General features: G+C 40.9%; 1 protein-coding gene across 1 annotated transcript in view; it reads left to right on the top strand.

Annotated features, from left to right (window-relative positions):
- The first annotated feature begins 231 nt into the window (after positions 1 to 231).
- The window catches only part of ICE1 (interactor of little elongation complex ELL subunit 1), a 52157-nt gene continuing 34457 nt past the window's right edge, over positions 232 to 17931 (top strand). Inside the window, 7 exon segments of the mRNA XM_037154363.2 lie at positions 232 to 541; positions 10956 to 11014; positions 11560 to 11594; positions 13890 to 13908; positions 14906 to 15017; positions 16403 to 16479; positions 17427 to 17464. Coding sequence (XP_037010258.2) covers positions 458 to 541; positions 10956 to 11014; positions 11560 to 11594; positions 13890 to 13908; positions 14906 to 15017; positions 16403 to 16479; positions 17427 to 17464 — 424 coding nt within the window. The 5' untranslated portion in view covers positions 232 to 457.

Genomic DNA, 17931 nt, shown 5'->3' with positions numbered 1-17931 from the left:
AAAGTCTGTCATACAACAAGCCGGAAATAAAACATTAACTCGTAAACAGTGGAGGGAGTGCACCTCAGATGCCTCTGCTCTCCCTGAATTTTCTTTTGTGGACGTAGCCCCCGCCGCATCGGCACGGCTGTGCTCCCTATTTTGCTCCGGCGCAACCTTAGGCCACCCCAAGGAGAGGGGAGGGGCGTGGCCAGCTGGGGCGGGGCGGGGCCCTGGCTGGGCCGCGTCGCGTTCGGGGGCCGCGCCGGGTAGCGTTTCTGTCTAGTGCCCGAAGCAGCTCTGGCTCAGGGAGCCTTTAGTCTGCTCCACGGGGACTTCTGTGCACGGATGGACCCGCCCGGATACGGCGGGAAGCGGCCTGGCAGGCGGCGGCCCCGGCGGCGTCAGCATAGGGAGTACAGGGCTGAGGCCGCGGGTCCCTGAGGCGTGCGGGTCCATCGGGCCCGGCGGCGACACCATGATGCCGGGCGAGACCCACTCGGCGGCTCCCGGAGCAGCGGCGGATCTCTCACGATGTCAGGGCTGTGCCTCCCTGCAGCAGGTGCGGCGCCTTCCCGGGGCCGAGGGCGCGGAGGGACTCGGTGGGCCCCTCTGGGCGCAGGGCTGGGGGGTCTGGCCGCGGGGGCTGCGTCTCTGCGGGCTGCTCCAGCTTCTTGGCGGAAGCTTTCCTCCCCTTCCCCCCTGCCTGCAGGTTGTCCCTCATCTTTTTATGGTGGTTGCTTTAGAAAAACTTCCTTTGGCTTACTTAGGATTGGAACCCAGGATTCATTTACTGGGTTGCGGTGGTGGGGTGGAGTAAGGGAGTTCTTGGAGGGCCTCCTCGAGGCCTTACCCAACCTCAAGGCTCCCCAGGGTTTACATTTAGGTTGGTGAGTGATAGGTGAAATGCTGAAGAATATTTTCTTCCGAGGCTTTTACTTGTCCTAGCTTGTTTTTAAATATTTGTTGCCTGGAGGCAGGTTCTCCTGCGACAGTTGGGTTGGCTGGGAGGGTCTTTTATCAACTATAGGCATGCAGATGCAGAAAGTTTCCGGCGGTTACGTGGACTGTTCTGTGTACTGACTGAAGAGGAGTTACTAGTGTCTGCCTCCAGGTCTTGTGAGGTTGTAAAACCAGTCCCAAGTATTCGTTTCCAGCTAGAACCTTCTAGCTGTCTAATGTCAGGAATCTTGTAACTTTTTAATATTAGTGTCTTTAATGGCAAATTGGGGCTGTCCACCCTGATACCTACTAGAAGTAATTAAACGATCGTCTATTTTATATAGTGTTCTAGGCACGAGGAACAGAGATTGGGGAACAAAATAGATAAGATCTGTTGTCATCAGTAAGATATATGTATGCAAGTAAGACTTTAGATGGTCTTAAGTCTTAGGAAGAAAATAGAGGAGGAGTTGAAATAGTGGTGTTGTTTTTAGGTTGGGGTGACAGGCAGGGTGTTTTTGAGGGAGTGACATTGGAGATCTTGGAGAGAAGGAGCAGACTGGAATAGGTGTGGGGGTGCTTTCCAGATAGAGGGATTGACAGGTGGAAAGGTTACTGAAGTGAGAAGGAACACAGTGTCTTTGAGGAGAACAGGGTCTGGCTGGTGTGAGCACATGTTGCAGAGGGGAAGACTGCTGATGAAATGGGACCAGAAAGGAACGTAGGACTGATGGGCCACCAAGAAAAGCTTGTATGTGTGTGTGCGGTCACGCATGTGTTATCTGTGAGCTGATCTCAAACATTTAATTGTTGAGAGCAGGAGAAGGAGAAAAGGGAGTCCTATACTGGTACTCTGGACTAGAAGGAGAACTAGTAGTAAAATCATTGAGTTAAGCTGCATATAAAGTGTTTACAATGTGGTTTTCTTTTTTACCTCTCAAAAACCTGGGAACATGAGTGAAATTATCATGAGTCTTTGATAAATTATATTTACTATTTGGGCCAGTTTATTCAATAAGTATTTATTGAGCATGTGCTGTGTTTCAGACTGTGTGATTACAGCAGTGAGGGGAAAAGACAAATATCCTTGCTCTCTTGGAGAGCACTTCCGTTCTTAGGAGGTGGGGGAAAGAGACAAGTTATGTGAGAAGGTAATAAACACATTAAGGGTAAATAGAGCAGAGAATAGGGGCGAAAAAGTGGGGGAAGAATGGACCAATGGCTGGAAAGAAACCACACAGAGAAGGTTATGTTTAAATGGGATTGAGGAGTGGGGGCAGGGGTAGAGAATAAGCTCTGTAGATTTCTTGGGAGAAAAGCATCCCAGACAGTGAAAAAACAGGTGTGGAGGTCTGACACAGGAGCCTGCTTAGTGTGATTGGGAAGAGAAAGGAGGCTATGGGGTAGAGTGAATGTTTGTGTCTTCATCTGCTTCGGTGCCTGTAGTAATAGAAATTTACCCGCCTTAGTTCCGGTGGCTGGGAAATCCCAAGATTAAGGCACCAGCAGATTTGGTGGTGGTAAGGGCCTGATTTCTGGTTTAGGACTGCCTTCTGGCTGTGTCCTCAGGGCAAGAGGGGGAAGACAGCCCTTTAGCGTCTCTTTTATGAGGATGTTACTCTATTCCTGAGGGCTTTGCTCTTATGACCTACCTAACTAATCACCTCCCAAAGGCCTCAAGTCCAAATTCCATCATGTTGAGGATTAGATTTCAACATACTAATTTTTGGAAGGCGGTGGGGGGCAGTCTATAGCAGTTGGAGGATCTGAATGGAGGAGGCCCACTCTGCCGTAATGGAGGAACTGATCACTCAGGCTCTTGTAATCATTGCGAGGATTTTGACTTTTACTCTGAAAGAATAGTGAGCCATTGGACACTTTCGTTTAGGAAAGAAACCCATGTGAATTATTCTGTTCAGTAGTGGATCCGACTTTCCTTCAAATCCTGTTCTCCCCATAGTAGGCCCCATTTTGCTTAAAAGTAGCAACTGTAGCCTTCTTGTTGCTTAGGCCAGAAACTATGTCATCCTTAATTCCTCTCTCTCAAACCTGCTTCCTGTCCATCAATAAATTCTATCCACTTTGTCTTTGTTACCCATTCACTTCTCACCATCCCCACCACTTCCACTCTTGTGTAAATGCCTATAATCTATTGCCTGGAGATTATTCCAGTAGCCTCCTAAGGAGTCTGCCTTCTTCCACTCTTGCCACATTCCCACAGTTGGTTCTCAAAACCGCAGTAGGAGTAATCCTGTTAAACTTCTAAATGCAGGTGTCTACAGACTTTTTCTGTAAGGAGCAAGTCCATAAATATGTGGTGCTGTGGTGGTCTTGTTCATTACCGCTCAACTCTGCCATTGCGTAAAAATAGTCACATGCCATATTAAAGGAATGAGCAGGATGTGTTACATCAAAATATTGTTTACAAAAAACAGGCTAAAGGCCTTAGTTTGCAGGCCTCTTCTTTATCTCTGGACATACCATTGCATTTGATTTTCTGTTATGTGAAATTTGTTTGTTTTTTGGGGTTTTTTTTTTAGGGGAAAAGGGTGAAGAGAGTCTCTGGAACATATCTTTGTATTGTAGAGTAAGGCTGTAAAAATAGATTCATGGCAGATTATAGGGGACCTTGAATGGTCAACACCTCACCATTTTGTTCTTATTTCTGTCAGCATTATGGAGCAGTGAAGGGTTCTGCATAGTTATCCCATAAGAGCAGTTCTTATAGTAAGAGTAACATATAGTAGTCAGTAGAAGGGATTGGAGGAGGTGCAACTAGCTCTGGTAAATTACCTGATTAGTGCATACTAGTGATAATAAAAGCCTAGATTAATTGGAATTCCCTGGGCCTGGGAATGGAGGAGTGAAAGGTTCCAATTGTGAGAAACTGCAGAGTGGACAGATCTCAAGTCAGGGAGATAGAAGGGGTGGAGGTTTAAAATCCGAGTGGCTGTGAGAACTGTGGCAGAGGCAAGAGAAAGCAAAACCAAGTCAGTGGAGGCATTGGAAGTGTGGGGCTGAAGTTCTGGGATGACTTGCGGACTGAGGATTTTCACCTGTTTTCACATTTGTTGCTTGTGAAGCACAGTGCTTCAGGGTACAGTAGCATACTTCTAAGCAATTAGAAAAGAGGCCACATCGGATGAGTGCTGAGTTCATGATAAGATTTTATTTGGTGAGTGGTGGGAATAGGAGAATGGAGGAGTATGTTCTCGTCACTTAAACTTTGGAAACCTTTGTGTCAATTCATGGGACTACATGCCATCCCGAGGAGTCAGTGAAGGAAGACCAGTTGGGTAATGAGGAAGGTGAGCATGGAATGGTGAGAAGGAGAAACAGATGTACAGGCAGTAGTGTGTAGGAAATCAGCTTAGGAAAGCATGAGAGTTGAGAACAGGCATTTGGATTTGTCAGTGAAAGGTCACTTAACCACCTTAGGAAAGGCATCTCTGCAGTGTTCCGCAGTAGAACATCAAGTTTTGTGCTCCAGTTAACAGTGCAAGAGAGAAACTGAGGAAGTTCTATACAGAGAGAGAGGCAGTAGTATCCTGCTGTGTAGTTTTAACACGCTGAAACTTCTGGATTTTGCAGAAAATGTGCAAGCATATTACAGGCACCTTCCCTGCAGGAGGCATGCACATTAGTGCTGTGACTTCATTCTGAGCTGTGCTGGGATTCTGATTGTCACTGTCCTGATTGAATAGTTGTTACTCGCACTGGAAATCTTATTTCATGTCTTACCCCTCCCTGCCCTCTTTTCCTTGCTGGTTGAAGAGATACAGTGTGTCTCTTTATGCCTTGATTCAGAAGTGTATAGATGACCACAGTGATGCACCTTTTAAACTTGTAGTCCAATACATCATCTCATCTCTGTTTTCTCACCCTAACTGATTGCAGTGGTTCATGAGAGACCTACAAGTTAAGGTCTATATGGGTTGCCAAAATTTAGTGTTTATAAACCAGTGTTTTGTGATCTGTACAATAAACAAGGCTTAAATTGAGTGGGTTCAAGTCAAGCTGCCATAAGTTACATTGTTCTAGGAAGGAGAGGCACCACCCACACCCCTCCTTTTTTCCTTACCACTTTCATTTGTTATTGTAGAGCTAACCATTTTTTCTCTTGGGGATCCAGATGAGGATTTGAAGCACATGGTTATACTTTTTTAGCTAATGTAACTGGAACAGCTTTAGAATAGATGGCATTTGGCTGTTTTTGGAGCAGATTTGAGCCTGGAATTTATATAAACTTGACCTGGACTCACATTGATAATTGCCAATAGTTTGAACTTCATCATTTGGAACTTAACACATATGTCCCTATAGACATATTGATTTGCAAATCAAGAGACAAATGGTTATGTTACAGGGATGCTTGCAGAATTGTGTTTTACTCATTTAGCAAACATTGTTTGAGGATCACTGCATTTATGATGCCATGGTGTGTTTTGAACACAGTCAAGAACAGAGGAGGCTCAGGGCTCATGTTCTGCGTGTGGTTACAGATGAGTGAGAAAGCATCCGGACTATAAACATAATGCAGTAAGTACTTTTTTGGATGATGTACATGGTACCCTGAGCATCTAGGCAAGACATCTGAAGGGTTCATAAGAGGAAGTGACCTAAATTGAGTTCTGAAGGACAATTCATAGTTAATTAAAAGGGAAGAGATGTAAGGAGATTGTGTAGATGGGGACATGTCATGTTCAGAGTCATGGAGGAGAGAAAGTCGTTTGTGATGGATTAGGCAGGAAGTCAAAGGTAAAGGCAACAGAAGTCCAGGCTGGAGAGACTGGGATGGGACGACTCCACCCGTGGGCCTGCCTTGCAATCAAACCTTTCTAAGGATAGCAGTCTCCATCCTCCCGTGGCGACTCTTTTGCACAACTTGGGGGTGCTCTGGCCAGCTAGTGAGTAGAGACTAGGAAGGGATGTTGCCAAACATCCCACAGTGCACTGGACAGCTCCCACAAATAAGAATCTTCAAGCCCAGAATGATAGCGTTAGAGGAGTAGTAACTCAGGCAATTTACTTTTACCCAAATTATCTTTTTACGTATTTGTTGTGTATCTACAGATCGTATTTATATACTTAGTATTACCATTTCATAAACTACTCTAGCCAGTTCGCTGGCTTGCTCTTTGCCAGTGGCTGTCCTGTTGCCCCCTCCCCTCAGCCTGTGGGCTCAGCCGCTGTGTTGATTCTACTTCCCCAAGAAGGGAAGGGAAGATGGGAAGTGCAGAGTGGATTTCTTTTTCTCCAGTCCTGCATATTCACAGTGACACTTAGGAAGCATTGTGTGGATCGGATGTAAACAGTGCACTATACAAAAGAAGTGAAAGGAGAACAGAAAGTCTGGGTAATGGGCTCCTTTGAGCATTGTGGTAGTGGCCCAGTGAGTAGGTGTACAGCACAGCTCGAGGGACTCAACCAGAGGGAAAAGATAGTAGTCATGGGAGGAGAGAAGAGAGAATCGGGAGTAAATCTGAGCCTTCCAATAGCTCTTGTAACAGAAATTCAAAGAAGAAAGCAGGGCAGCTGGGAGAAAAGCAGTAGCCAAAGAAACCACACCACCTTAACCTTTTCCTGGAAAGAGTATGCCGAACCTCACTTCCTTTCCTGGAGACCAGGCAGCACTAGGGCGCTGTGCTCCTGCCTCACAATGAATGTGGGTTGGAAGGGGCTCCAGGGGTCCTTTGAGTAGACGCAGACTGCTCAGCATTAACAACTGTGAGATTCATTATATAGAGATCTTTGTTGCAATTAACGTAAGTGACATTTGAATCAGATTGGAGGAAACAGAATGTTTTTTTAGGACACTCCAGTATCTGACCAAATTTGTACTGCCACCCAACCAGGCCTTAGGGGAAAAGTTAGTCAGGGACTAGATTAGAATGCTGTAGGAAACTGACAAGTCATCTTCATTTATTGGGGTTTTATTTCCTTGTATAATGCTATGTTTTGTGAATTTAGGGTTATTTTTTAAAGATTTTATTTATTTATTTTTAGAGAGGGGGAAGGGAAGGAGAGAGAGGGAAAAATGTCAGTGTATGGTTGCCTTTCACATGCCCCCTCCTGGGGACCTGGGTCGCAACCCAGGCATGTGCCCAGACTGGGAGTGGAACCAGTGACCCTTCGGTTTGTAGGCCCATGCTCAATCTACTGAGCTACAGCAGCCAGGGTAGGTTTTTAATTTTATTAGTTATACATGAATGTAGTTTAGAGAGATAGCTCGATATACAAGATTTGTTACGATAGACCCAGCCCCACTCATTCCCCCTTCCCAACAGACAGTGCTTTTAATTGTTTGCCCAGTGTGTGTTTCATAATGAACTTACATGTTGTTAAAGAATAGACTCGTGTGGCTACTTTTGATTTTCATTTTTGGGCTTGTCATTTGATTTCTGACTTAGGAAGGTGAGAATCGAGCTCCCTTTCTGCCCTTTGTCCCACTCCATCTGGCAGGCAGCTTTTCTCTGCCCCCCGGGTGTTCGGTGTGGTTAAGATTTCAGGTAGGGCACTAAGGCAGCTGACCTAACTATCTGTGATTCACAGCTAAGCTCTCAAGTAAATTATGATCACTTTTCCTTTCCTTTGTTTTTTTGTTTCCCCTGGTATTGATTATATCCTTAATCCAGATTACTCATCTTAAAAATGTTAAGAACTGCTTACTCTATGCTGAGGGCTGGATTAAACATTGTGTCTCTTCCTATTTAATCCTGACAGCAAACCAGTTTTGTGTCCTCCCAGTGTTTGTTTCCTTATCTGTGCAGTTAGAAATAGCTCTGAAGCAAGTAAATTTGCCTGAGGTCACTCTGCCAAAAAGTGGAGGAACAGGAATTTGAATCCAGCTGTGTGTGACTCTGCAGTCTGAGGTCCCTGAAATGTTTCCGGCATAGGACTTTAAGTTACAGATGGCATCTGGAAGCAAGGTGGGAAAGATGAGATCCACTAGAACTTGAAACAGAATGGAAAAAGGAAGAATCACTTTTACAAAAAAATCATGATTTAAATGCATGATAGAAAGCAGCTACATATACTTGCTTGCACTTCTGTGAGGGTTAAGTATAAATATACTTTTAATGCTTAGCAGATAATTCTGATGTTTTCTTCTTAGGGGAAAAATTCCCTCCTGAGTCTTCAGCTCTACTCTAATCTGGCACTCACCTGCCTTCTTAGATTCTCTTTACCTTTGCTCTTCGCCCCACATTGTCCTCTGCTGATTTATCCATGATTTCGGTGGAACATGTTCATATCCTCCAATACCCACCCACCCTACCCCACCCCCGGAGCAAGGATGTCTGGGAAGTAAGTTTATAGAGATTTTGCAGATTTGGAAATACGTATTTTACTATCACTATTGGCTGATAGTTCGTGTAGAGGTTTGTTTTTTTTTTTTAAGATTTTATTTATTTATCTTTAGAGGGGAAGGGAAGGAGAGAGGGAGAGAAACATCAATGGATGGTTGCCTTTTGTGCATCCCCTGCTGGGAACTGACTGGCCTGCAGGGAATCGGCCTGCAACCCAGGCATGTGCCCTGACTGGGAATCGAACCTCGATTGTCTGGTTCACCGGCCTGCGCTCAATCCACAGAGCTACACCAGCCAGGTTGTGTAGAGTTTTACTTGGAATTCATTTGTCTTCAGAATTTTGAATGCGTGCTTTCAGTCTCTACATTTCTCGTTTTCTAAATTGCTGTTTAAGTCCAAAGCAATTCTGATTCCACATTCTTTGTATATGACTTGTATCCTTGTCTATTTCTTTCAGGATACTTAGAGGCTCTTTACTTTGTCTCTGATATTCTGAAATTTTTACAATAATGTGTCATGGTTTGGATCCTATTTGTATCTGAGTGTCAGGCCCTTTAATTTGGAAACTTCTGGCTTCGTTTCTGGGATTTTTTTTTTCTTGAATGTCAGTATTTTGATTATCTCTACATCTTTTCTATTATTCTCTCTCTTTGGAATTCTTATCATTGGGCATGTGGGACCTCTTACCCTAGCACTTTGTTTTTATTTTTCTTTATCCTTTTCCATGTCTGTGGTTTGTTTTATTTTTTTAAAGATTTTTATATATTTATTTTTAGAGCGAGGGGAAGGGAAGGAGAAAGAGGGGGAGAGAAATATCGATGTGTGGTTGCCTCTCATGCATCCCCTGTTGAGGACTTGGCTGGCAACCCAGGCATGTGCTCTGACTGGGAATTAAACCAGCGAGCAACCCAAGCCCATGCTCAATCCACTGAGCTGCACCAGCCAGGTGTGTGATATGTTTTCTTTTGGGGGACAGTTTTTTTCAACTTTATCATCAGATCTTTTGTTTCCTGTTTTTAATTAATGATAATAATTTTACATAGATGTAATTTATATACCATAACAGCCATCCTTTTAATGTGTATAATTCGGTGGTTTTAGCATGTTCACAGTTATCTTGTCACCACTATGTAATTGTGAAATAGGTGCATCAACACACCCCTATGTCCTTGCCGAGAAACTTCTTAAATGTTGGGTGGTGCAAAAGTAGGTTTACAGTCGTGGGTACGTGAACACAAAGTTTATTCTTGTATTATTATTTATTAATCATTGTATTTTTCACACAAACAACTAAACCTACTTCTGCCCCACCCTGCGTTAGCAGTCATTCTCTGTCCTCCATTACCCGCCACCCCCACATCCCCCCACGACCACTAATCTGTCTTTGGATTTGCCTGTTACCAACAATTTATGTGAATGGAATCATACAGTGTATAACCTTTTGTGTCTGGTTTCTTTCACTTAGCATAATGTTTTCAAGGTTCATCCGTGTGGTAGCAGGTGTCATTCATTCTTTTTCATTGCCCAGTAATCACACTGTATGTCTGTATGCCATCTTGTTTATTCATTCTTCAGTTGACGGACGTTGGGTTTATTTTTACTTTCTGGCTAGTGTGAATAATACTGCTATAAATAAGAGTGTACGAGTTTGGCCTGGACATGTGTTTTCAATTCTCTTGGGTATATACCTAGGAGTGAAATTGCTAGATCATATGGTTAACTCTGTTTAACATTTTGAGGAACTGCCAAACTATTTTCCATAGCAGCTGCACCATTTTATACTCCCCCAGTAATGTATGAGGGTTCCAATTTCTCTGCATCCTCTCCAGCACTTGTTATTGCCTGTCATTTTGATTTTAGCCATGCTAGTGGATGTTTACAGTCTTAATTTAAAGAGCTTTCTCTTTCAATTTCTAAGAGCTCTGATTATTTCTTTTAAAAACAGCTTCTTGTTTCACAAATTTAATTTATCTCAAATCGTATTAATTTTTTCAAAGCTTTCTTCTTAGCTTTTGCTTACTCCAAGTTTTTTTGGCCTCTCGTGTTATAAATTTTTCTCTGAGCTTTATTGCATAGGCCGGGGTGGGCCATTTATGGATTAAGTAATATCTGACGTCAGTACCATTAGATCCTATCTTCAGACTGGTTAGAGTTCCTCAGATCCTCAGAGAAAGTGTTTCTAGTCTCTGCCTGGAGGACGTAAAGATTGGGTGCCACCGTCTGGGTTCTTAATGGGGAGAAGAAGCCGGCAGCCAGTGTGCATAGGTGTTCCCAGTGCCTCTGTTACTGCTCAGGTCCACCTGCTCCAGGTGTTCACGGTGTTCCAGGAAGAGAATTCTTCAAAAAGCAAAGCTCCTGCTAGATGGGGGAGGGCCAGTGTCTGTGAGGCGTGGCTGGGAGGGACCCGGTGTCCCTGATTTCCAAGTTTGCTGATGTTATGCAGTGTAAACTGGGTGCGCTGCACTGAAATCGGGTGCATACTGCACATCTGTACAGCTGCTCTGCTGTTGAGTTCATCATTCAGACAAAAGAGATTCATAGAGATTCATAGAGACAATGTGGGCTCAGCATATGGCTCTGTGTTACACACAATGGCAGTAATATTGACAGATTTCTGTGTTTAAGTACAGTAAGCAAATGTTTATAATAAATGACATGTTACAGTAAAATCATAAAGTAATTTGCATGAAAACAAGTACCTGACTGTTGTGTTTTTTTTTCTTTCAGAATTTAAATGAATATGTTGAAGCATTAATTACCTTGAAGCAAAAAATTATTAACACAGAGTGAGTATGTTTCATGTGTTTGGCTGAGCTGTGTGGGCCTGGCAGACAGGCTGAGTGGAGGCACTGTCAGACTCTGGGTCTGGACGGCGAGCTGGGCTTTCTCTTCCCAGCCTGCGTGGTGGTGGTGGGATTGTAATGCCACTGCTTTCCTCGTTGTTGACCTTCTGTTAGTGGCTTCTACAAGACTCATGGCTTAGGAAATGATTTTTTGCTAAACTGGACATTTTATAAAAGCTGTTTTCTGTCTTTCAAAGCCTTCTTAGCTTTAGGACAGGGCCTCAGATTTCCTCCTAGTATTTCACAGCTGTAGTGTGAGGTTTAATTTTATTTTAATTCTGTAAAAGTCACATAATTTATAGGCTCAGATGTTAGATCAGAGGGATTTTAAGTGAAAAGCTCATATATCAGTGCACTGTTCTTAAGGAATTTAGGGTAATGCGTGTATATATAATTAAACATAAATTCATTACATAGGAAGAAAGGTACCATGCATATTTTAAAACAGTTTTAACATAATATAACAATTCTTTCTTTTGTTGTTGCAGTAATTTGTTAACAGAATATCAGAAGAAATGTGATGATATCCTTTTATTGTTTTTTTCTTTGAATTTTTAAATTTACTTAATTTATGATTTTTTTAAAGAAATGTGAGGTATAGATACTGTCTTTTGGAGGGCACTGTTTACAGGCTTAAAGTAGGAAGTATTTCTAACAAGCATAGTAAACAGCTGGTGTTTTACTGTTATTACATGTTTTTTGATAAAGACTGCTGGTCTCCTTATTTTAGCATTTATTTTATTTTTGTTACTGATTTCGGTTTTCTTACGGTGTCATAAGCTTTTTACTGAGTAGGTCTTTACCACTTGTACCAAGTGCATGCCAAGTGCTCTTAGGCTCACAGTCACCCTCTGCTCGGGCACCTGTAGAGCACCTGTGGCGTAGTTGGCCTCTGGTTAAATAATTCCTTGGCAGTGTGAAAATAGTGTGTAGAATCGATCCTTCCTCATCTTGCGTGAGGACACTTACCCTGAATTATTTCTCTCCCATAAAAATAAAATTTCTTTCATAAAAACACACACGTATTGTCAGAAGGTCACTGAAGTATAGCTTCAGCTCCAGTGTTGGGCAGGTTCTGCTGTTCACCTTTGACAGTCCCTCGAGGCCAGTTTCAGTATTGCTTCTGGTACCCTGAAAGCATGTGTCTGTGTTGTTGCCGTCATCCTGCTTTATGTGATGAGGGAGTAAAATCAAGGCATGATATTGAGATCTGCTTTTCATGTTTGAATTTTTTTTTACATTAAGAAATATGTCATTGAAATTTCTTGTGCCTTATTTGTTGAAACTCTCAACGTGTTTACCTACAAATGTGTATTACTGCAAGAGTAATATCTTTGCTTATAAAAACTGCACAGAAAGTTATTAAAAATACTTCTAATTAGCTACATAGGAAAACAGGCAATTACTTCTGTGTACTGACCACATTGCCACTGAGATGCTCATTGCTGTATGTGTTTATTATGTCATTTTTGGAAGAAGTGGCATAATCTTTTTGAGGTAAATTACACAAGTAAGCAGAAAAATCACTTTTCTAAAATTTGCAGAATTTTAAAATCAGAATTGTTAGAATAAGTTATTAAATTTGGTAAAACTCTAAATTCTTGAATTTCCTTTCTGTGATGTGGTACTCTGCTTCTGTCTCAACTGTGGGAAGGTATGGATTTAAAAATATATATATATTTGGCATTCACCCAAAATATGTATTTGTTGAACCTCAAGTATGTAGTAATTTGTTGCACACCTTGAAATACTAGTGTTGCAGAGTTAGTTTAGCTTTCTACCTTGATTTCTTACTCTTTTGTATAATTCTGACCATTTCTTTGTTTATTCCTCTTTCTAGAGGGCAGAGTATATTTCATATCATAAGATGTTTTTTGAGCTTTTCTTTCTTGCAAAGGCTGCAGTAGTTTAGGATGAATACAATATACTCCTTAATCTTGAGAAGCTTGCATTCTACTGGAGAAGAGGATGCAGACTTATTACAAACACATATTTGCTATATTGGAATACGAGCAGGAGTTTATAGGAGATGAAAACTTGAAGGAATTATTTTTTTCTATGAGCAAGAAATACTGGCAGCTCGAGGTGGGAAATGAAGTTTTCACGTTGTGTAAATTGTAAAAGTGAGGGGTTTTGTAGATTTTGCTGTCCTCCCTCTCTTTATTACTCATTGAATGTAGTTTCATAGCATTTTAGTAAGAACTTAACTCTTTGATGGAATTAAGGTCTGGACTCTTTGGGAAGTGAGGACAGGTTGTTTGGGGTTCGAGGTATTTTTTATTAGTTTCATACTGTCTTTATTCTTACAATTTAATTTTTGTATAATTTTTAAAAATAATCAATTTATTTGTAGAGGGAGGGGGAGGGAGGAAGAAAGAGGGAGGGAAATACTGATGTGAAAAAGAAACATTAGTCGGTTGCTTCCCTTAGGTCCCCTGACCAGGGACCAAACCTGAACCCTAGCTGTGGGCCCTGACCAGGAACCGAACCAGGGTGACCTTTGGCTTTGCAGGGTGACACCCAACCAACTGAGCCACACCGGTCAGGGCTTTGAATTTAATATTAACCATATATTTAATCAGATACCTTTTTAATTTAAAGAAAATATTTTGACTCTTGGTACATGTTATGAATAGGAGTAACAGTAAAACTCTTTATCACAGTTACATGTATGTTGTAGATGAAACTTTGAATATTGTATTTTAGGAATTATGATTTGCCTATATGTACATCAAATACTCATTATTTTTAAGTGAGTTTTGTCATCAGCCAAGTATCACTAGATAAAATTATCAGAGTTTTCTTTAACAAGTTTTACAGCTGCAGTTTGCCAGAAGGTAAGCTGTTTTCATTGTTTTTTGGGGTTTTTTTTAAAAGAAGGAAAGGCTCCCCAGCCTTCTTTTTTTTTTTTTTTTTTTAAGATTTTACTTATTTATTTTTAGAGAGGGGGGAGGGAAGGAGAAAGATAGAGAGAAACATCAATGTGTGGTTGCCTCTCACGTGGCTCCCACTGGGGACCTGGCCCGCAACCCAGGCATGTGCCCTGACTAGGAATAGAACTGGTGACCCTTTGGTTCTCAGCCCACGCTCAATCCACTGAGCTACACCAGCCAGGCTATTTTCATTGTTGATTTGGGCGAGACATTCATCAGCCTAGATTTTTAAGCAGATTCGAACAAAGTGCTATATGATTGATGCGTTATTTGAAATGTTGCTTTGATGATTATGATAAAAGAAGATTCATGTTTTCTTCACTATTGTCCAGATGAAGGTCTTAAATTATCGCCTGGTTTGACCTTTCAGTAACTCTTACTGATTGAGTTGCCATTGAGATGAAGCTTATTACTATATAATTATTGTCATCTACATGAATTGGACTGTTTAATGGGGTTATCTTGTGTATTTGAAACAATTTAAAATAGAATGTTGTAAAAATTTAGCAGTATTTCATACTCTGTTGATTTGATCACTTAGAAGACAAAAAACCATGGCTATCAACTGAACCACAAAATCGCCTGTCATTTAACTTGAATAAATGGGGATGAGTTCAGTATTGGAACAGCCAACTTGCTTGGCGGATTGCCCTTTAATACATTCTCCAGCAGGTTGAGAATCCACTGTTTTCTGCTTCTCAAGTGGCTTTTTGATGTACTTTTATTAGAACTAGACTACAGTGCCAGAGAAATAAAAAGCAACATGAGGGTCATTTTGATATTAATAGAAAGAGTACATTTAAAAAGAGAGAGTCTTTTATTCTTTTTTTGTTTCAATTTAGAAAATAATTAAAAATCACCAATGGATATATTTAATAATCCATGCATTGTCCGTTTTTAGAGAGAACAGTACTCTGCATCACCAGGTGGAACAAATGCTTCAGAAAATTTCTCCTCTGCAGAAATGTCAGGAAGAATTGGGGTCTTTAAAAGCTGAACTAGAAGAGAAAAAGGTACCTGAAGTAATTTTTCTCCAAAGCTTTGTCTTCAATTAATTAAGAGCTTCTAATTCATTCTTTAAGTTTGTTATTGTACTTAGTAAACATTGAACTAGCTGATTTATGGCTTGGTCCTCGTAGTCATCATTAAATGTGTAATTCTGTGTTTATTGTTATGTTTTTGAAAGGGGTTCTAGCTGTGAACTTGTGGCTCCATGTGTCTTGCATTGCCTTTTCATTTTTTTCTTTATGTAAAATAACATGCAAAAAATTGAAGATAGCAAAATCATGTTTTCCATTTCAAGAAATAGATTGCACTAAGTTTATTTAAAATGGTATAAGCTTGTTTTTCTCCATACATTGTAGTTTCCTCTTTATAGGAGTCTTATAGGAGAATTCATGGCTCTTACATTTAAGAAAAATAGAAAGCAATAAAGTGAGGGGGTTTGCCTGAGACGAGCTATAGCCAAGCTGGGATGAGTCTGGGCTTCTCTACCTGTTTTCTCAGCTCGTCACAGGTAGTATTGTGCCTCTGAGCCTTCAAATTGTGGCATTTTAGCAATGCCACATACCCATCTGAGGTCTTACGTACTTTAACAGTGATTGATTTTCTTCTTTATTATATATTTGATTATGCAGTGAAAGTTTTTAAAAAAAGACAACTGCGATGTTGAAGTTTGTCTCCCTCCTCTTATATAACACTCTCATCAGCCCTGTCTGAGAGGAAGCAGGAACTGGAGTCAGAACTGAATGATATGATAAGCCCTCCTCACCCACTCACCCACTCACTCACTGTGACTTTGGAAGTCAGTCATCTTATGCACCCTCAGAATTCTCATCTGTGAAAGAGGTCATAGAGCCCGTCTCAGCTATGGTGATGAAAGAAATGAGTATCATATATACATTATATTATGATATAAAGCTAGTCAATAACCATTTCTTTCTCCTTACAGTGTAGCCATCAGGGTGTATATATTGACTGATGTTAACACATTTTTCCCAGTTACTGTTGAGTATAACAACATATTTTATAGTTTTGTATAGTAGTAACAGTTTTTTATAGTAGTAAACAGTTGTTTATATTAAGCTCTAAAACTTCTTTAGGTTTTGTTGCATTTTGGTTGAGGTAAACATTAGCTATTCAATATTATGAAGATTTCGGATTGCCTTAAGATTAATATATTTTCAGTTTTATAGTTTTGATTAGATTATTAAGTACACTAATAAGGATCTGCTTCTATCCTTTAAAATGTCCAATGAATTGTACTTTGGTTTCCTAACATATTCATTTGGTTAATTTCATACCTTGAAATGATAATTTAGCTTTTCAAGCTCAAAGTAAGTTATTTTGGTGGTCATGACTTTCAAATTGACAGTGTATATCGATTTCTTTTTTTTAGAGTTCCCTAAAGTTGTATCAGGATACTCATCAGGAATATGCTCGTGTGAAAGAAGAATGCTTGAAAACTGATGCTCAGTAAGTAGTTTACAAATGACTGGAAATCGGGATTTGATCTTTGGAAATTTTTAAATGAGTGTTTCTCTTCTGCCTTTGGGTTTGTTGGCTGTCATTAACTTTGTGTTACCTTAAGCGTGGTCTCAGCATCTGTGTCCACATCTGCCAAATGGACATTATAATTATTGTAAAGGGTTATAAGGAGGGTTAAATAAGCCATCCCATGGCAAAGGGCTACACAGAGAAAGAACTCTGGAAACGTGTTTATGTCTGCGTGTGGTATGTTTGCTTCTGTGTCCGTGAGTATAAACATTATCCACTCCTTTCCTCGTGCTAGCACTTGAATAGGTGTCACGTGGAATGGGCGTCTTTGTTACCATTCATAGAAATGGCTGTTCAGAAGCATCCATTTGATGATTTTAAGTTTAATACCGTATTCAAATTATCCAACAAACTTGTGAGCTAAACGTAAAGTAGTTTAATGTTGACGTAGCAGTAACTCAGAGATTCTTTCTCAGAGACTTACCTCCCTTCTCCGATTCAAATTCATCCTAAAATGAGCCCATGTCCCCAGCCACGCCTCTCCCACAGTGAGCACTCCTGCTGTCCGTGCCCAGAAGTCATGTCCTTGGTTAGAGGCTGCACCAATTCTAGGGACTGTCCGACACGTCAGTTCAGTGGATAGATGAGACCACTGTGGTTCAGAGAGAAGAATACAGATTTCTTTAATCCACTTTGGAACTGTTACACACTGAACGGCGTACTGGTTTTTCTTCGGTTTGATCTGCCTTCAGAACAGTCATTGGTAATTTTGGTGATTGATGGGTGATACATTTTGTGACTGACATTTAATTTGTTATATAAATCTCAGTGATTAAAAATTAAATGTAGCACAAATTGTAGTGTATATATCTTTTTCTGCTACATATTTTTTTTTTACCATTTTAAAATACAAAATTTTATTTCAGGAAGAAGAAACTAGAAGCCAAGGTGAAAAAGCTGGAAGGTAATTGGCACTCTTGTTGTCTAGCTGCTCACAGTAACTAGAAGAGGTTGTAGTACTTGGTTAAGCAGTTGAGTCGTCATGGTTTCTCCGATGGTGCATCCCCCGGGTGACATCATTAAGGGCACCCTCAGGGAAGAAGTTTGAATACCATATTCCTTTCAGTTACTGGATAGTAGCATGAATGTGGAATGTGGCAAGTCCTTGACATGTTGTTGTACTCAATATAATAGCAGCCTATTGGGTTGCTATTAGGTCATGCATGTTGGGTTCTCGCCTGACTAGAGGGTTTGGGTTGGCTTGTGCTGGTTTACTTTTACTGTAAAGGGCAGTGATTAATACAAGAATTTTAATTTTGAAATTTGAGTCTCATGGGGCTTTCTCATTTTTTCCTAATGAAATCAGTGGTTAATAGAGAAGGTCACTACTTTTAGTCCCAAGAAACTTGAGGTATGTAGGTAGTTATGGCA

The sequence above is a fragment of the Artibeus jamaicensis genome, unplaced genomic scaffold, assembly GCF_021234435.1.
Source record: "Artibeus jamaicensis isolate MK-2021 breed Jamaican fruit bat unplaced genomic scaffold, CSHL_Jam_final scaffold_369, whole genome shotgun sequence".
NCBI lineage: Eukaryota > Metazoa > Chordata > Mammalia > Chiroptera > Phyllostomidae > Artibeus > Artibeus jamaicensis.
This window is presented reverse-complemented; position numbering and strand designations above follow the sequence as displayed.